This window comes from Manis javanica, chromosome 5, assembly GCF_040802235.1.
Source record: "Manis javanica isolate MJ-LG chromosome 5, MJ_LKY, whole genome shotgun sequence".
In the NCBI taxonomy this organism is placed as follows: domain Eukaryota; kingdom Metazoa; phylum Chordata; class Mammalia; order Pholidota; family Manidae; genus Manis; species Manis javanica.
Window position 1 is genome coordinate 48,827,723 of NC_133160.1, and position 20,500 is coordinate 48,848,222.

The 20,500-nt window shown below is 42.2% G+C and overlaps 1 protein-coding gene across 14 annotated transcripts in view; it reads right to left on the reverse strand.

Moving 5' to 3' along the window:
* Positions 1-19,138, reverse strand: part of GAB1 (GRB2 associated binding protein 1) — a 158,136-nt gene extending 138,998 nt beyond the window's left edge. For 6 of the 14 annotated variants that reach the window (XM_037022404.2, XM_037022402.2, XM_037022403.2 and 3 more), the window contains exon 1: positions 18,368-19,124. In XM_037022404.2, coding sequence (XP_036878299.1) covers positions 18,368-18,439 — 72 coding nt within the window. In that variant the 5' untranslated portion in view covers positions 18,440-19,124. Of the gene's footprint in view, positions 1-3,824; positions 3,887-11,505; positions 17,819-18,367 lie in introns of those variants that run through there. The other 8 variants (XM_037022398.2, XM_073236997.1, XR_012131554.1 and 5 more) reach the window with 7 other exon arrangements.
* Positions 19,139-20,500: the final 1,362 nt, after the last annotated feature.

A 20,500-nucleotide genomic window follows, 5' to 3' on the forward strand; every position in this document is an offset into this window, starting at 1 on the left:
GAAAATCTTTGATAGGAGTGAGAGTTGGTATTATTTAGGCTGTACCTTTTCATTCCTAACAGTGCGCAGGAGACAGGGCTGCAAAGTGGCCTACACTATGGGAACTACCAAAAGGAGGCCAGCACCCATGGCTTTAACAGATTCTAAACTCAAATGCCACCTCATTACTTTGTCATCCTGCACACCCTTCACCAGAGTAGGTTTCAGGAAAAAAAAAATCAAGGTGAACAATTTTTTGTTCCCTAATGATTCTGATGTTCTCCTGACCTGCCCTCACAAAAAGAGACCTAGAGAACCAAGCCCGTGCACTGCCTCATCTCTGCACTCTGAAAACCTGCTATGGCAAACTATCTGAGAGCCTCTGGTTTCAATCGACTCATCCCTTGACTAGTTTTAGAGCTCAAGTCGTGGTTTCAGCCAAACAGGTATCAATACAAAGTTAAAAATGTATTTCTGGACAGACACAGATACAGGCCACCAAATTCGAACCTTGCAAAACCCATTTCTTACCCTACAGAGCTAAGCCAGGCTGGCATCTTTGTGAACTGAGGACCCACGAGGTGGGGGCTGATTTCACAGGCACCCTAGTTTATCCTGTCTGTCCTGTTCCAACCATTTATGTTCACACTATAAGCTTGTCGAAGAGGTTCTCCAGCTAAACTCCAGCAAGAGCTTCAAGACTAATTCTGCAAAGACAAAAAACCCAGGCTGAATAGGAACTCAAACTAATCCAGGAGAAATTAACAAAAGGTATTCTGAGATAAGTCCTAAGGTCACATTCCCAGAAAATTCAAAAGGGTGGTGGGAAGAGAGGATTTGAAATTTCTGCTGAATTATTTTGGAAAAAAAAAAAAGAAGGCTGCTCTGTTGGGAGATTATGGGAAATATCCTAAATAGCACCTTCTGAAATGTTTCCCCTCCAAGAAGCAAAAGGAAACATTTTATAGGCTCAAATCTCTATACTCCTCTCAGAAATTCCCACTGCTCATTTGGCAGACCTCCAAATAACCTAGTTTAGCTGGCAAATATTCAAATATGGTTTTTCTAACTATGTTAATAAGCCTGACATGGTGCTCCAGTCACAAAACACCACCCCTCCTTTTCTCTGAGGAAACTCAACCTGTGCAGGTTAAAATGGGTGTGCCAAACACTTGCTGCGTGAGGTTACTGGCTGTTGGCTAAATGACTGCCAAATTGAAATTAGCATTTAGGGAGAATGGCTTGCTCAAACGTATGCTGTCTTAAAAAACGGATATTGTGATGTTCAGGTCATCTACTCCCATATACCTCTACTGGTATAAAAATAGAAGCATTAATGGTTTGTAATCTTTACCATACTCAAGCTAACTTAAAGAGTCCAAAGTACTTTACAAGTATCCTTTTTATAATAATTTCTGAGGGAGATATTTTTCATTCTACAAATGAGAAATGGAAGTAGCTTGTTACACATTGTGTAGAAAATGGTAACTTGAATCAGACCATTATTCAACAATAGCTCTAGAGCCCAATATCAACATTTCTTTTGTGTACACAAAGAAATCACAAAGCAACTAGTTACTTGGGTCTGTACATATTCTAAAAATCTCAAAATTTCCCCCACAAAATCAGACTATCTTAACACTTTCATGTCCTCTCTCTTCCTGCCTCCCCAAAAATCACTAATTTGTTCCTGCATCCACAGACACACACACAGTCTGAATTTCAAAACTTAGGCCATGCGGCTTCATTTGCAGTGGAACAGAAAGTGCTGGTTCCAAAAAAAATCTCCACATTGCCAAGACCCTAACTTAGTTCCCAGATCACCAGACCTTATGTAGGAAATTAGGATCCAGTACCTTAGCTTTAAAAATTAAAGGGAGGTTTGAAGGGAGGTATAAATGGGATTACATACTTACTCAGAATGACTCATTCTCACATGATCACAATCAAACTGAGCACTGAATCTAGGATCAGGAAAGAATTTTTCCTCAGGGTAGAAAGGGGTGTGGGATTTCCAAATGCACACTGAAGTAGGATCTTCTGTGTACATCAGATGAGCAAATCCCACATAATTAACTTCCTACTACAATGAAGAAGCAAACAAAGGTATGGTGTACACCTTCCTTTCCCAAAGGACTTTTGGTATAAAACCCCTTCAGATGTCACCAAGGCTACTGAGAGGTGAAAGAGATGGGGATGGCACAACAATGTGAATAGAGTTAACATTACTGTTCTGTGTGCTTAAAAATGGGGGAAAAGGCAAATTTTGTCACATGATTTTTACAATTGAAAATAAAACTTTTTTAAAAAGAGGAATTGGGGTGAACTTACCTTACTGCCACTGTTCTGAAGGGCAGCCAAAATGCTTTTAGTGTCATAATGTTTGAATTTTAGAAATTATGCCAACCTACTGAAGACAGAGGTAAATATAGAAGAGATCAGGAATGGCACTAAGCTGGGCATGAGGAAGCTTGTATTCATGTCTACCTCTGCCTGCTGAAGCCTATTGGCTGTGGACTCAGAGTCCTAGCAATTCCCTAGGGCCTCAGTTTTCTCATTAAGACTAGGAAGAGTACTGCAAGTTTTTGTCCTTTCATTGCTTTAAGAAAAGCTGGCCTTTATCCTCCAGTCGTTTCCTTTTCCTTAAGTGTTTCAATAAAAAACTCAAAGTCATGAATATTTATTCTGCTTTGGAAATCTATGGTTTAGAAACACAACAGATTCTGTTGGAAAACAGACATGAATGTTTTCAAGGCTAGAAACTTATTTGTAAGATTAAAAATAGTTCAGTATCCATGTTCTAAGTTTCCCTTAGTAAGAACATGGGTTTCTCAACATAGATCTATTTCCTCAATTTTAATGAAAACCACATTTGCTAAGAAATCTAGTATGCATAAAACCTATAGTATCATAAGACTTAAGCATATCTTTTAGTTGTTTAAGAATTACTGAAATAGAGATAGTGAACATTTAAATGTCTGAATATTAAATATTATACCTTAAAACAGAATAATCAAAGTACCTACATACTATCAATTCTAAGTCAATCTATGCACATTTTTCATTCAGATATAAGTAAATATAAAAATTTATTATGAGGCTAAGTATGCACCTTAACTTAAATGATAATTCTCATATAGTTATTAAAAAATATCTCCTTTTAGTAACTTATACAAAGGGTAATACAGCTGCTTCCTTAATATTTTTTTTGATGCTTTATGTTTGTTTTTTTTGCTTATATATATACTCTTTATTAAGGTATCATTGATATACACTCTTATGAAGGTTTCACAAGAAAAACAATGTTATTGCATTCACCCTTATTATCGAGTCCCCCCCATACCCCATGGCAGTCACTGTCCATCAGTGTAGTAAGATGCCAGAGTCCCTATTTGTCTTCTCTGAGCTACACTGTCTTCCCTGTGACCCCACACACACCATGTGCACCAATCATGATACCCCACAATCCCCTTCTCCCTTCCTCCCCACCCGCCCTCCCCACCCCTCCTCTTTAGTAACCACTGCTTCCTTAATATTTTATAACTATTTTTTCTATATGTTAAACCAAACCCAGAGCATTTTAAGTTAAAATACTCCTGCTGAAAATTTGTAAGCTGTGTTTTTTTACGGTGCATTTAGATGACTCTTTAATGGCACAGTTCTTCCTAAGAGCACTTATACCTGTGTTCAGCAAATATATTCACTGGAAACATCTACCACTATGTTAAGCAACATATAGGTCAGAAAAAATTATAGAAAAATAATTAGAAATATTAAGAGACTCATAAGAGTAGAGGTTTACCAAGTATATGGTTTAAAAATTACAAGCAAGGAAATAAAGTCACCTGTCATGAAGAGAGCAAGTGGCGAGTCCAGTCTTCAATTCTTCATGCAGGGTAGAGGGTACAGGAGTCTTGCCTTTGGGTTGCCAAAGTAAAGGGTAGAAACTGGTTCTGGGTTTCGCCACCATCCAGTAACAGCCCTTCTGCTCACTTTGGGAGCAAAGTGATCTACTAACCAAACATTACTTGGACTCTCCGTGCAATGAGGGTGTGGTGGACACTCATGTAGTAACAGCAGTGATACTCAACACTTGCAAAGTAGATATGAAGATTCTCTAAGATATTGTGAGCAGATTAGCAAAGTACCTAAGAGGCTAAAGTATTTCTGAGGAATAAATGGAGAAGGGACAGAGCATGAAGGATGGTAAAACGGAGGAGAAGGAGGAAAGATCAGCAAGCTAGTCCATATATCACAGTGGTGAGAAGCTGTCCAGTACAACCCATGTTTCTGAGATGGAAAAATGAACACTTTGACAAAGAGATGGTTACAGTAGGGTAAAGGATGATTTTGCTGATGATAGCTATCATTTTATAACCAATTCCCCAAATTCCTTTTACCTGGGGGGAGGGGGTTACCAAGATTTCTCTGCAAGATAATTGAATGGAATCATAAAGTTCCCTTAAGGAACTAACACTCAAAAAAAAAAAAAAAACACCAAACACCTTACAGCTTTCTAGAAACAGAGTAAATTCAGTAGGTAGTTGGAAATAAAATCCTTTAATTTATTCCTTTAAATAACCATTCCTATGTGGGCAACTCTTGACTAGTTTTCTAAAAAAGAATGTCTTGTCTCTCTTTCTCTAAAATGGACTTAAAATCAAAGTTTAGGTTTAAAGAAATAGATTAGAATACATACATTAAACACACATAGACACACACAGAGTGGGGAGAGAGAAGCAGAGGCTGAAAAACAGGGGAGATTCTTTAGTCAAGAATACTTGGTGCTCTTTTACAGATCAACCACATCTCAACCAACCAAAAATTAGGGTGAACCAGACACATATAATAAAGACAATGGGAAAGAATATCTGAAATTAGAACTATTCCAGGAAATAATCTGGACTGTATTTTAATAATATGCTTTCAGACCCAATAACCAGAATAACCAGAACTTCTGGCAAAGAGCTAATCTTCCTCCATTTCTCCTCTTCATCTTTAAGTCATTCATAAATTCTTGATTCAGGAAAGCATATTCTTTTTTAAATCAATACCCACATAGTACCATCCTGGATTCAATAACATCTTTTGAGCTTCTTGGCAGTGGTTAGGTACTTTCTCATATTCCAACCTTTCTAAAAATTTCCTTTTAGTATTGTCATCCTCTAGATATATCCTCCTTAGGAAACAGTTTGATCCAAATCATTGCTAGAAATCACTGTGCACATCTTTTTTTTAAAGTTTATTTTGGTATCATTAATCTACAATTATATGAGGAACATTATGGTTACTAGACTCGACTCCCCCCATCACCAAGTGCCCCTCACATACCCCATTACAGTCACTGTCCATCAGCATAGTAAGATGCTATAGAATCACTACTTGTCTTCTCTGTGTTGTACAGCCCTCTCCGTGCTCCTCCCTACATTATGTTGCTAATAGCAATACCCCCCCTTTTTTCCCCCTATCCCTCCCTTCCCACCCATCCTCTCAAGTCCCTTTCCCTTTGGTAACTGTTAGTCCATTTTTGGGTTCTGTGAGTCTGCTGCTGTTTTGTTCCTTCAGTTTTTTTCTTTGTTCTTACACTCCACAGAAGCAGCCCAGTTTGGAAAAGACATATGCATCCCTATGTTTATTGCAGCACTATTTACAATAGCCAAGAAATGGAAGCAACCTAAGTGTCCATCAGTAGATGAATGGATAAAGAAGATGCAGTACATATATACAATGGGATATTATTCAGCCATAAGAAGAAAACAAATCCTTCGATTTCCAATAACATGGATGGAGCTAGAGGGTATTATGCTCAGTGAAATAAGCCAGGTGGAGAAAGACAAGTATCAAATGGTTTCACTCATCTGTGCAGATTGTTTTAAGCATTACAGCATCTTTCTCTCCCTCATCTCAAGGCGGAAAGGCCAAAGTTCCTTTCTGAGTCTTGATTCTTGCCTTCCTATCACATCCTTTACATATATTTACTTGTAGTGGATTTTCTTTCTTATCCCTCTTTTCCTCCATGCCCAACTCAGGATTTTTCCAAGTACAATCACCTTTCGTATGAAGAATGATCACCTACTTCAGAAACAGCAGAGGTCTGAATTAGAAAATATAGTTTTCTGGATTTCTATACAGATTTAATAAAAATACCAGAAGGTAAGGAGGACTTAAGAATCTTCATTTTACAAGTTACCTAGATGATTGTTACACACAATGGAGTTTGAGGACCACTGTCCCAAACCCTTGATTCTTCCCAAACCAAAGGACACAGTGACTCTACCAAGCTATAAGCAAGAGCCATCAGACCATCTGAGAAGAAGCAATTCTCTCTTCACCTTCTTTCAAAATACAGATGGAGAAGGCAAGAAAGCATGGAGAATGTAACATGAACTGAATGTGAGATATCAGCATAAATGCAGACTCGTCAGCCCTGCTCTGGGGCTACCGCAAATTACAGTAGCCAGAACTGCAAGAGGCCTGATTACATATAATTTATAAAAAAGTAAACAAGTTGAGTGGTTTATGAGCAATGAATGGTGATATTCAAGGCAAGAGGTAATAAAAAGCATGAATAAACGGCTCAATATCTCACCCCCTCCCCACCCAGACACCAACTGGTTGTACTCTGGCTAGGATTAACAAGGGCAAAAATGAGTATTTGGGAAGTGATTTAAGTAACAGCAGAGAGAGACTGTCTATCACAGTACCAACCTCTGGTGTTGAAAAGCTCAGCCATCTCAGGGGATCATTGAAGCCAAAAAAATAAATGCTTGGTTCCAGTCCAATGTAGGAATCAAACTTTATAAAGAGTTCCTCTGCATGAGGGTTGCTCAGCGTTTGCACCAGTAATTCTGTTGTAGGGGCCGTCCTACACAATGCAGGATGTTCACTAGAATCCCGGCCTCTGCCCACTAGCAGCCAGGAGACAGTGTGACAGTCCAACTTGTCTTCAGACATTGCCAAATGCCCCTGCAGGGGCAAAACCACCTCCCCAAACCCACTGAAAACCACTGGCCCAGACAGAGACATCACAAAGAAATGTTCCTGCTAGTGAAGCATCTCACAGAACAAATATTTGACATTGTAAGACTCTTATGATTTTTGCTCTTAAATATATACATATTAAATACATACCTTTTTGTATTACCCCATTTTCCCATTAATTTTTCCATTACCAGGGACTAAAATACAAAATCTTAATGTTGCTTCAGTAAGCTATTCAAGCCATTACAAAAGGGCCACCTAACAAAATAACTGAATGGGCCCAAAGTCTGTATGTCCGTTTAACAGAGCCAAAGCGTCCATTAGGCACAGAAGGTGCTGTGCAAGGGCCCCTGACACTTTTAGAAGCCCATGAAAAGCATCCTTATATTAATTTCTTTTAAACTCAGAATATAAAATGAATATAATAAAATGAATAATAAAATGAATATAATAAACCAGCTTCGAATATATATTCATTTTTACACTGACGCAGTTGCAAAATATAATTATTCATTTTTTGTAGAGGCCCACAAAGGCCAAAGCCCCAGGGTTTCACAAAGATTTCAATGTGGCCTCATCATCTACAGGAGAAACAAGCAAATATTCAGGTGTGACTACACTGAGCATAGGAATGACAGAGCACCAGAAGAGAACAGAGTAGGGGCTCCCAGGCTGCTATGTCTGTGTGGGTGAGTGATGCTCATGGTGGGAGCTCAGTGGAGGCTTCCCAGGGGCGGAAGGGAGCCTGGCTGTGGAGGCCGCAGAGACAGAGCCAAGACCCCCTGGAGGAGAGAAGAGCACAGGCAAAGGCCAGGGAGAGAGCTCACAGGACAGCTTGGGATGTGAACACTGAAGCAGAGAGAAGAATGAGTAAGCAGCGACAAACGCTCCAGAAGGTGCGCTCTGGTGCCACCCCAGCTAGCCAGCCTTACAAGCCAAGAGCAGAGGTTCGGGCCTTCCTAAGAGCCAAGGAATGCTGCTGAACAGCTTCAGACTGGAGTATGGTATTATCACACTGTGTTTCAGAAGGGTCTTTCTGACTGCATGATGAAGACAGTGTGGACCAAGGATGGAAGCAGGGCGAACAATTGGCTACTGCAGCAATCCAGAAGAGAAGGAAAGCTAGTTTAGGCAACAGAGGGCTCAGCAAGTCAAGAGATACTTGGGAGGTAACCCTGATTTGGTCACTGGGTATGGAGAATGAGATACGGACAACAAAAAAAACCTTCTAGCTTAAGCCACTGGACAAGGGGCGGTGCTGCAACTAACAGACAGGGAAGAGTAAGAGCACTGGGTTTAGGGAGAGCGTGGTAAGACAATGCAGCAGTGAGGTCTGAGCAGTGGCAGCAAGATGTGGAAGGAGAAATGGGCTGAGACAGAGCCTTCGAATCATCAGCATACAATTCAGGGCATTTAAGATCCACAGATAGGCTTTAAAGGTTTGAAAACATTCAAGGTTATAATAACGTTTGTGTGTACATTTATTAAGAATCCTGTGGAAACACAGTGCCCAAAGCTTTTAGCAAATTTTCGACTCACAACAGATGAGAACTTCTAACGACATGAGATGGGAGAAAAGACCATCCAGGATTAGCACTGAAGAAGCCTTAGACACTCTAACACTTAAGGAAGCAGAGCCTAGTATCAGGAAGGCACAGGAAAGAACGTTATTTTGTGACGAGGGATTGGTCAGCTCCATGTGGTCAGGAAATCCATGAAAAATTAGAAGTAAGAAATACAAATCTAGTTCTGCTGGATCTGGCAACCAGGAGGTCACTGGGGACCTCAGCGGGAGCTGTTTAGGTGAGGACGGTGCAAAAGGACCAAGGCTATACTCATTTCAAAATGAGCGGCAGGTAAGGAAGAGGGGACGGCCGAGTATACAAAGCCCACTCGAGAGTCTGGCTGGGAAAGGGAGGGACAGAAAGAGTCTCCCTCTAGGCCCACCTTTGAAAACTGAATCCATCTTTTAAGATCCTGGGTGAAATAAATATCTACCACCTTCACTAAGCCTTCAGATCCCCTGAATTCACCTCCCTCTGCTCAATTCTTCTAGAGCTATGTCTCAAACATCACTGATTGTAATAGAATTTGTAGTATTGAGAGGATCCTATGTCCCTAGTAGCATATAAACTCCTTAAGGATGGTAACAGTGCCTTCTGGGGCCTCATCTTCTGAATTCTTCACAGTACCTTGTTCCAGAGGGCATTCCCTCTGTGACTGAAGGATCTGACCTGTGAGGTGAGATATCTGGCCCTGCCAGAACAGCTGGCTAACCTGGTTAAAACCCCAGACAAATCAATTTATCTCTCAGAGGCTAATTTTCATCCCCTGTAAAATGAGGAGGTCGGGCTCTTGACCAGGGGAGGGGGAGATATGTGTAATTAGAAAAGATATTCAATATAGCTATTGTTTTAGTAATGCAAATCACAGATATTCAAACTAGATTAAAAAGCCAAAGAACATTCAAACAATAAGTAAAAGAGAAATGGATTAGAAAAGGTTGAGAAACATTGGACCAGATGATTTATAATTTTAGGTTTAAAATTCTATAATTATTCAGTGAGGCTGTTCAGGAGATTTGTAAGGCACCACATTGTTCATTTTCAGCACAGAAAACAAATGCCATCTTTGTCCTCTGGAAATTAATATCCTATTATAAACAGCAAAGAAGGGTAAATAAAGCCGTAATTTTCTTTGTAAACAGATTATATGTATACACCTTTTACTGTGTATACTATAGGTCAATATGAAAACCATCTAGAAAAAATATTAAATACAAGAATACATCAGGCTTGCTTTCCTGTTTCGACTATTTGCTTAAATAGAAAAAAAGAAAACAAGAATACCGTTCAACAGCACCGATTTAATTTCACACCCTTTTCTTTGGAGATAAATGACCTGTATAGTCAAGTGACGATTACTCAGAAGGCTTTGGTTACACATAATAGCATTCCTAGGAACAAATACCCTTCCCCCCCAAATTTGCATTCTTACTAGTTCAATTATTTTCTTCTACTTTTTCTCAACACCTCAAACATTTAAATCTGAAATGGTAAGGGAGAATTTGTAAAATTCAAAACTCCTACAAAACATTGGGGTGACTTATAATTTTGCCACTGGGAAGAGGGTTCAAATAATACCTCCCTACCTGAATGAGGTAACCATTCCTCATCCAGCTCCATGTAACACTATGGGAATCCAAAACACTGCAGGCAGCATCTGACCAATATCTTGCAAAGATAATTTCTGCTGATCAAGTGGTCATGACCCTCCAACCAGAAGCACTTTAACTGTGGCACCTGCAGGCTCTGGCCAAGGCTCTGACGGGACTGTGTGATGGACTGGAGTTGAAAAGCACACCAGGTACTTAATTCTTTAATCAGGTAGTCATCTCAGGGAGGAGGAGTTCTGCTAGTCAAAAAGTGGTCTAGCCACATTTTCCAATACAACACTGCACTTCGAGAGAGAAAAACAATCTGCACGCTGGGTGGGACATTATTATTCTTAGTCATGATTACTACATTATAAAGACATATATAAGTCCTCCTTTTTTAGAGAAAAGGTGAAAGAATGTGTGTATGAACACTCTGGCATAAATACTTTGTGATGGTGGCTAGGCTTATACTACAGAGGAAGAAGCAGAAATAAAACGGGAAAAGAGCAAGAGGGTAGGGATCCACAGGACAAAGAGTGCTTTTACCTTTCTCCCTCTTAAAAAGTTGGCAAGTAAAATTTTATAGCAACTGGTTAACTGACGTGTTAAATACAGTGATAAAAATGACAAAAACAGACTGAGTTCTTGACCTTCTCCTAATGTTACTTTCCTGCATCTTCATTTCACAAGAGCAAACCTCTTAACTGAAATTGTATTTACCTGCATATTTCATATAACAACTAAATATTTCTAGGCAATAATGGCAAATATTCAATTCAACCAACCCACTTAAAGTAAGGTACAAAGTCTTGGCATTGACAATTTTTTTCCCCTTTTTAGACCAGAGGATATCCTCCTCTTACGTTTCTCTTCAAATGTAAAACGGAATTTTTCTTTTTCATGTGTGTTCTTAAGAATGGATAAAACTGTTTTCAAAAAAATTTAGACTACATGAATCAAAACAAAGGAAGATAAATAAAAAGGGAAAAGGAAAACAATGAGCAGGATAGTTAAAGCAAAGTTTAGTATTTTTCTTCCTTTAAGAAAAAAATGACCTAAGAAGATTTTTACATTGAAAAGAAATGTTTGGACTCTCAGCATATTGTTTTTAAGTCAGAACAATGTAGCCATTTGTTTTTAAGACACTGTTTTTCTTTCTTTTTTTTTAAACACACAGGGAATTACCTCGGCCAAGTTATGAACTCAAAGTAAAAGGCTAGGAGAGAAAAAAGAGAATCGCCACCATAAGAAAAACTTGCGGTAAATTTGGCATTCTTTCTAGTGTACAGAAATAAGAGAAAACTCAGTTTAGGAATAGGATAAAAATTTCTGAAACACACACAAAGGAAAGAACAATTAAATGGTAGAAACAATTTAAGATAACTCACATTTCCCCTTCTAGAAGCTCTATTTCTTTGCAACTTACATCTTCACGTGCATACATAGTAGCTCTGCTAAAAACAACCACATGGAAAATTTTTGTTCCAGATAATACTGCAGGACAGGGCTTGGCAGCCACAACGTGTAATCAGAATGCTTCAAGAGCTAATGTAACAGAGATAACAACCAAACATGCATTTCAGTCCACCGTCTTAACTACTTTTTTGCACAGCAAGCTGCGAGAAAGTCAGAAGTTCTTAGGTTCTACTTGATATGGATTCAGCAAGAATTTTTCTCCTCAGTTCTGGGGAATTTTGCTCTTACGAATAAAAGAATTGCTTAAAATGTCATAGACTTTTTTCCAGTTGAGGCACTTTCGTACTATTTAACGTGCTCTGCAACGGTCAAAAAGTTTCAGTCCCTAAAATGACTTTTCTCAGCAATTCTACAGGCCTGAATGGCCATCTAGTTGGCAACTGAAGAGGCTACTTATTTAATGGCTGTGGAAATCATGAGCTACTTTTCTCCAGGAATAATCTAAAGAAGAGAATGCTAATTTTATTTGTCTTTCTGGCCGAAGAGTGGAAAATAAGGAGATATGTGACCTGATAAATGTCCTGCACTTAGTCTAGAGGCTGAGATAAAAGGAGACACAGATGTGATGTGATTTCAATTCAAAGTTCAAATGGCAAATTCAGATAGAGAGCTCTAACTTGGTGGAAATTAGCACCATGTTAATGCAAGGAATGTGAAATGTGAGAAACCCCTCCATCAACAGTCAGAAGGGTTTTAATGTGATCCAATGGTGTTCTATTTTCTCCAGCACTAGCTGGCACCCACACAGCTGGGCTAAGATGGCTTCCAAGGTCCAAAGTGAGATGCTAGCCCAAGGCAGGCAGGCCTCCTGCTGGAGCCCAGCAGCAAGTGGACCAATGGTTCATTTATTCTCCCTCCCACCAAAGCATGCTACCTCTCCGCTGTAAACTAAATGCTTGCCAGAATGAATTATGTAGCTCAAAACAGACATAAATCTTAAATAACCCATGTCCCTTGGAATTTCAATAAGTTCAGGTAATCAAACATGTTGTTTTGTTTGTTTCTAGTCTGATACAGAAAATTCACTTGTGGTCAGGATCATATCAGGAGCATTAGGTCATGGCAGAAACAGAAACTTCTCAAATAGAAGTTACAGGTGACATCCAAACTCCACGCATGAAACTGAGGAGTTCTGAAGTCATTCTTTCAACTAGGATGAGTAAACTTAACACAAAGTCTTTGTTCTTCCTTTAAAACCAGGTTTCCCTTATGATTTTACTATTTCTGCTGGCAGGACCTCAATTCTTAATAGGAACAGAGCCTGACATTCACTTGTAAAGTCCTCCCTGGCAGCCCCCTTTCCCCCTCCCCTTTAATCTGAACTCTTAAGCAATTATTGTCTTAATGATTCATTTGGCAATTAATCATATATGGCCTTATAACACATATCTTGTAAAACAATTTAAATGCACGCAAGATTACAGCTTGTGCTCACAGGTAGATTAGAAACTCCTTAAGGGCAGGGAGTGGGCCTGTCCTTCTATTGTATTCCACACACTCGGCATATTACAAAAGCTCCAGAAATACCTGTTTATTCAGTCAACATAGTTGCTGAGCTACTCTGCACCAGGCACCACTCTGGGTCCTGGAGACAAAACACCCAGCACAGAAATCAAGCAGCCCCATGCTCAGTGGGCCCTCACACTGTCAAGGGAAATGCCAGAGGGTCCCAAAAAACTCTGCTTACTTACTTTGTAATATATTATTCACTCACCTATTTAATACAAATAATAAATTAAGATTTACTCTCCAAAAAGAAAAAGTTCCTCATCTGCCTCTCCCTCCCAAGGAAATATCTGAGAAGAGGAATGTTAAACTGCAAGGGAGCTTAGACTGTAGATCTATTGCTTAACACCTCTCTGTTTTATATATTAGGAAACTAAGAGTCAGAATGGCCAAAAGATCATATGGGTAGCAGCACTGTCAAGTCAAATCCTGAGTCCTGAGACTCAGTCTGGGGTTTCTTCCATGGTAGCACAATTTACCCAAAAGCCTTAAAAAATAAATTAGCCATCCACCTATTATGATGTCCCTTCTCTAAGTCTCCCTAAGAAAACTAGGAGTGCTGGCACTTCATGTCGAACTTACCACCTCTTAAACTTCCTCAATCTGTGAATTATCAAGACTTTCTCTACATACTTTGACTTCAAAATATGGAATTTTATTTAGTCTTTAAAAATGCTTTCTCATTATTCCTTTCGTATTTTTTAAGCAGACTTAAAATGGCAAAACACACTGAAATGACCAATTCAGCTGTCAACTAGATTATCCAAGTATAACTCTTGCTGTTTTATTGTATTTTATTTAAAAATGATATTTTTAAAAAATTTAAAAACAAATTTTCAAACAGCAGAATTCTACAACAACCCTCCAAACTGATAAACTTTCCTAATGGTAATGCTGGATCCCAAAAGACACCAACCGTATTTAGGAATTCAGCAAGTTTTACTTGGAGAGTTTTGTACTCATCACTAAGCCCAGGTACAACAAAAGAATGAACTATCATTAATTATCATAAAGGCTTAATATAATTGGCAGTGGATGATCTTTGTTAACAGAAACTGTTCCTGTCACCTGGAAATGGTAAAAAGAAAACAGAAGTCATTTGAATGTTTACTAACATGATGGCTGCATGAGAAAAATTTCCTTTGACAAAATAATTATGCTCCTTCAGTCACTGTAAGCAAAAGCTTCAGAATCTGCTGATTGCTACTGGTAATTGCCAAAAAAAAAAGGACAGGAGGAGCTTCCAGACATCAAAGTCCTTTCTGTTGCAGTGATACTATTGAGCCAGGACTTAATGCTTAACACAGATCCTGGGTTGTGTTGTCCTTGTTCAAGGAGATGCTGCTACTCTGCCTGCACAAACCCCTCTCCTCCCTGAAAGGCCTCCGGTGCCCGCCCAGGGGAAGAGGCTTATTTCTGTTTCCAGGCCCATGTTCAGAGCCAGGGGTGTATTCTGGAAGTCCAGACAAGAACCATCCCATTAACTGACAGCTGAAGAGCTGAGCCCAAGCTGGGGGCAGATTACACAGCCCAGAGCTGGCTGAGGTCTTGCCTGCAGGCTGGCTGGCCTAGTTAGGCCACCTTGCTCTGGCCTCAGAAGCAGGTTCTCCTGCTGAGATTGCACACCTGCCCAGTGATGACAGCTGGGCCATGAAGGAGCCCAAATTTGGTGTCCAGGCTTGAGGTGGGCCACAGGGAAGCTCCTCCTGCAGAGATATGGTGATAGACAGCTGGCTTGAATCCTTGTTTTCAGACTTACGTATTATCTTGTTTTATTTTAAGTTCCAATGAAAATTCCACCATTATTTGAAATGGCTGATCTGTCTTTAAATAATGATTAAAAAATCTGAGCACCACTGCTGAGTGCAAACTACCAAGAGTTTACTTGTTTTCTGTAACCTAGTGATGGTGATCTGTGTATTATCCCACTGACGTTCTTAACAAAGTTAAAAAAGCAGCTGTAACACAGGATAAAAACAGCAACACAGTAGTAGTATAACTGAAAGAAAGCATGAAAGTTTTCACTTCCATTTTAAGTAGATGTTAAAAAATTCAGAGGGTGAAACACATACACAAGGGTCATACTTTTTTGCAAATAAATTTAAAAGAAATGAAAAGGCTGGAGAATCTACTCAGTACTCCACTCTCTCTTTCTTTTATGGCACATTAACTCTTTTTAGGAAATTCAAGAAAAGCTGCATAACGAATACATTGGTGTGCAAAGAAAACAATGCTGGTGAGTTGACTATGAAATGGTAAGCATAGAATGTAGTTATAAATGGAATGCACTGGGGCCCTAACATCAGATGAGTTTGAAGATAAAACTAAAACAATTTTTTTGTCACTTAAAAGCCCTTAAAGATCATCTTAATCAATGTTTGGATTACCCTATAAATGCCATAAACAAGGAGACAACTGTCAAATTGTTGTTCGTCCCACCCGCCAAATGTTTCCTGGAAGAATTAATGCTAAAACTCCTTGAAGTCTCATTTAACTTACAGTACCATGAATCCAAGACATCTTGTCACAGCAAACCCATTCATTAAAAACCATTATCGAGCAACATTTGCCTACTGATTGGCCAATAATGCTTCCTTTCATCCAGAAAACAAAGATTTTACATGAAAAGAAACAAGCATAGAAAATGCATGCATACAGGCCTATGTCTTTGAAGGTCAAAGCTGTTTTCAGCAAAAACAATCTAAATTGGGTACCAAAGCCAAAATATCAATAATCTCAGAATGTCATTATCTTCGTCTGACATTGCCCTGACAACTAAAGTCAAGACTCACTTTAACTTACAACAGTCCAGTTACCCTCCTGGACCCCTCAATTCTGACAGCCACCCTGCCTACTGTCTTCTGGGCTCTCTCCATGTACTTCGCAAGTATATAAAGAAAACCTGGTGCCCCTCCAGGTAAGAAAAACCCTGCCTTCTCCCCACCAGCTGTTAGGCATATTCTTCCCCCTGTTGAAAATGCAATTCAGGGAGCCGGCTGTCTCTCTTAAGTATTTCCACGGTTCCAGGCTACATTGAGTTTGTTCCTCAAAACATCTATTTTATTATTATTTTTATTTTGGTATCATTAATATAAAATCACATGGTCAACACTGTAGTTACTAGATTTTAAAAAATCTATTTTAAAAAAACAAAACTCAACCATACCACTCAGCCTGAGCACACAATCCACTTTTTATTGTTGGTCACTTTTTCATATCTATTTGTCTCATCTTCCCCAAGACTCAGAAAGCTGCTTGAAGGGTCTTATGCTTCTTTTTCACTGCACATCTGATCCACAGCCCACCTCTTCCCTGTACTGTCAACTAATATTCTTCAGTTGTACTAGAAGATGTACTCTGAAAGGACCATTAGAGAGGATCCAGTCTGTGCACCACTTGAATTAGATGAGATTCACCTTTTACAGCCCCGTCAGCTAAGCAGATTTGGGTTCAAATCCTACCTCTGTCACATTCCGGTTATGTAGACTTTTTCTTCTTTGTAAAAAAGAGAATACCTATCTCATATGATCAAATGTAACAATTTTTTTTTAGACTTAGACTTTCCATTATGTTTGTCCTTGTTAAGAGTAATCTTTTTGGCTGATTATCTTCCTGGTTTACATTCCATTAAAATGAAAGCCCAAGAGGCAGGGCTTTTTTTCCTGTCTTTTCCAATCTTATGGTGCCTAGCCCAGTGCTGGGGCCCTTCTCAGACAGCCATACACCAACCATATCCAAGAATGCATCAAACCTTCATTGTCACTGCCTGTTTGAGCAAATATACCCAATGTTTTTCCTAAAGTGTGCCTTCTCAAAACAAATATAGCCTTCTATTTCCGTACTCCCTCTTCTCTCACAAACACAAGCTTTTCTATAGACTAAGCTGAAAAAAACCACTGCCTCTCCCAAGTCTTTGGAATAAACTTAGCACTTTCACCAGAATATTCAGGCAAACTGTGATAAGTAAAGAGACAGGATTCAGAACAGTTCAAAATCTCTGGAGAACTTTCTTGGGATTTATGACATCAAGTCTTTAAATGAGAGTTAACTTGTAACAACTGCTGGCAGAAAGTAAACCAAAAACTCACTTGTGAAGTTAAACACTGCACTTCACCCTGCTATGCAAGACAAGTAGGGACTAACAGGATTTAACTTGAGCTCAATACTGGGTGTAGATCTCCTTTAACAAGAAACAGGTTCCATGCTAGAAGATGTGTTGGCTCCCGGCAGTAAATTTATATTTAAGAAGCTGAATAAATTTTGCTTTTGAAAACACATTTTACTAGAAAAATATTTACTCCATATGCCAAGACAAAGGCGTCATTTCCTTCTTTTGCAGGCGACAGAGAGAAAAGAACCAATGGGGAAGAAAGGACTGAGATCCCAGAAGCATGAAGAGGGAACAGGCTGCCACCACAGGAAGGCTGGTTCTTTCAAGAAACGCCTTTCCTAACAGCTAAAACGGTTTAACGCATAATCAGCATCGTGTATCACTTACACAAATACCACTTAAGCAAATGTAGTGGCCTGGGAAAGGACCGCAACACACTGAAGACCCTACTAGCCTCAGCTGTCCCCTCCTGCGAGGCTTGACAGTGTCCGGGACGCCCAAACACCGGCCACCAGGCTCCCCCCAGCGTCCTTCTCTCGCAGCAAACTGCCAAGGACTTCGGGACAAACTCCAAGGGCCCTTGATTCAAAACCGTGAAAATGTGAACCCTGCTAAAGCAAACGAAGACGCGTAGTAAGTTTTTCTTTCTTTTTACACCGATTTGAGATGCTTCTTGTCCCTAATGCCAACTTCCCAGGTCCACAGCCTGCTTCCCGAAACTCACCCATAGGGGAAGGCGAGATGCAGCAAGGACTTAAAAGAACTGTTGAGTTATAAAACCCCAGCGGTTTTCCTAGTGCGCGAAGTTTAGAGCAGCCCCGTCCTGATAAGATGCATATATAAAGAGAAGAGAATGTTTTTCTCCTTACCCCTGCGCTAAAAGGAATAATGAAAAAGTGCAGGGGGCGTTTGGCTGGAAACCCCGGGCCCTCCTACGGGCCGCTGAGGCCCGCAAAGCCGGCCGTCAGGAATCCGGAGGAAGGAGGCCAGCCGGCAACGGGGCGCCCAGGGTGAGCGCGGAGACTGGGTCCCGGGCCTGCCGGCGAAGGCGCCGAGGGGAATGGATAGGGACTACCTAGAAGCATCAGCCCCCGTGCGGCCGGCGAGCCGGCCAGGAGGAGGAGGGCGCGGAGGACCGCGGTCGAAGCTCTACTTACATAACGTTTCAACTTCTTCTCCGGGGGAGACTTGCGGAGCCATCCTGAGCAGACCACTTCGCCGCCGCTCATGGTGCGCGCCTCTCAGGCTCCGGGCCAGGCGGCGGGCGCGCTCCCGTCACAGCCGACGCCCGCCGGCGGCCGCGCTGCGAGGACCTGGCTCTCCCGCGGCGCACCGGGAGCGGACGGGGCGGGCGGGCTGTGCTCCCCGCTTCCCAGTTTCTGCCGTGCAGGCCCGCGGACGTGCCCCAGAGTCGGCTGCGCCGCCAAGGCCGACAGCGCGGGGGAGGCGCCGCCAGCGGCCGAGGGCGCCCGGTCTCCTTTCGGTGCGCCCTCCACGCCGCCTCGCAGCGCTCGGGCTCAGCGGGACTCTGCTCTGGGGCCTTGGTCCCCCGCGCTCCGCCCCCTAGAGACAGGCCCTCCCCAAACACACCACGCTGCTCTCGCGCGCACACTCACACTCGCACTCGCACACAATGCCCCGCGCGGCGCCCGCTCCGGCGCGCCTGCTCTCGGCTTCGGTGCGCCGCGCGCGATCCTCTCCTTCCCCCTCCTCGGCGGAAGACAGGTCACCTCACCGCCTGCGAAGCGGGGAAGAAAGGGGAACCCGCGAGGGTCCCCTGGGCGGCGGGCGCAGGGCAGGTCCTGGGCCGCGTAAGGAGCCGCCGCGTTGGCGTCGCGGGGCAGGGCTCGGGCCCCCCCGGAGGGCGGGTCGCGCTTGCCGCCGCCGGGAGTAAGGCGCGCGGCTGCTCCGCGCCGCGGGCAGACCCCCCTGTGGTCCGGTCCCCTCCCGCCCCTCTCGCACCACCTCCCCCACCCCGAGCTTCGCGGCAGGTTCCTATAGCCGGGCCGGCCCCGCTCCCTCCCACCGCCCACCCCCCCGATTCCCCCCTTTCCCTTCCTCTGCCCCTTCCAACGTTCGGGCCGGCTCCAGGTTCTGCCCAGACTTTCTCTGAAACTCCGCCGGAGCGCTTCCAGCCAAAACAACAAGGGCTGGAGGAGGAGGAGGAGACGGACGGAGGGAGGGAGCGGGTGTCCGAGAGGCACCCTGGGATCTGTAGTTCGGGAAGCCGGAGCGGGGTCCACCGCGGTCCGGCGGCGGAGGCTGCCGAAGCCCCCAGCGCGCCCCTGGCCGGCGAGGGTGGCTGAGGCCTCGGCGAGAGCCGCTCCGGGAGGAGCGAGGAATGTGCGAAGGTTCAGTTTGGGCTTTGCCATCTTGGCTCAGCCGAGTGTCAATTCGGAGTTTATACTGTGCACAAGATCTGGAGTTTAGGAGTGTTCTCTATTTGACAACCTGCAAAACAAAACAGCCTGGAGGGAGACCGTGGCGCCTGCGGGAGGCCGCGACCCCAAGGATACCTGCCTCGGCCACTGAAAGACGGGGACGGGAAGGGAGGGAGAAGCGTCCAGACTACCAGCCCTGCGGGGAGGACGGAGGGGACTTACCCGGGCTGGCCGAGGCTGGTCCCCCGCGCACCCTTGCCCGAGTGGTGGGGTCGCTAAGTATGCCCAAAGGATTTGATTAATTTGTCTCTGGGACCTAAGTCTAACGTCTCTCCGTTTGTTGCCAGTTTCTTGTACGTGACTATTTGTTTGAAATCTACCTTTGGGGTGTTGTGTTGGACTAGAAAAGGGAAACTTACTGGATGCCCTAATTCTATTTGCCTATTCGTCTGCTTTATAGTTAATGATGCCTACCCCTGAGTTTAACATGATCCTGTAATAGAAATATATCATTTCCAGTTTACTTATGAAAAACAGAACCCCAAAATAAAATTTAGAAGGTGATATGAATACTCAGATAAAATTGCTAGAAATATGAGGTAAGTGAACATTTCTGGAAAAAAAACAGACATATTCTCATTGACACAGCATTCATGGTCAGGAGTTCCCTTCTGTTTGAAAATTACAGTTGTAGTAGGGATTTAGGTGCTGGGCTGGTGACAAAACTTCCTGTACTCATGGAGGTGACATTCTTTCATTGGCAGCTAATAAACCAAAGCAATTCCTTTTAAGTATATGAATATAGATTTTGCCACAAATCGTCTCAATGAAAATAATTCATCAAATTTCTTTTCCACTTCTCTAAAAGGCAGTGTCTGTACACTGCGCCAAAAGTATTTCTAGTTAACA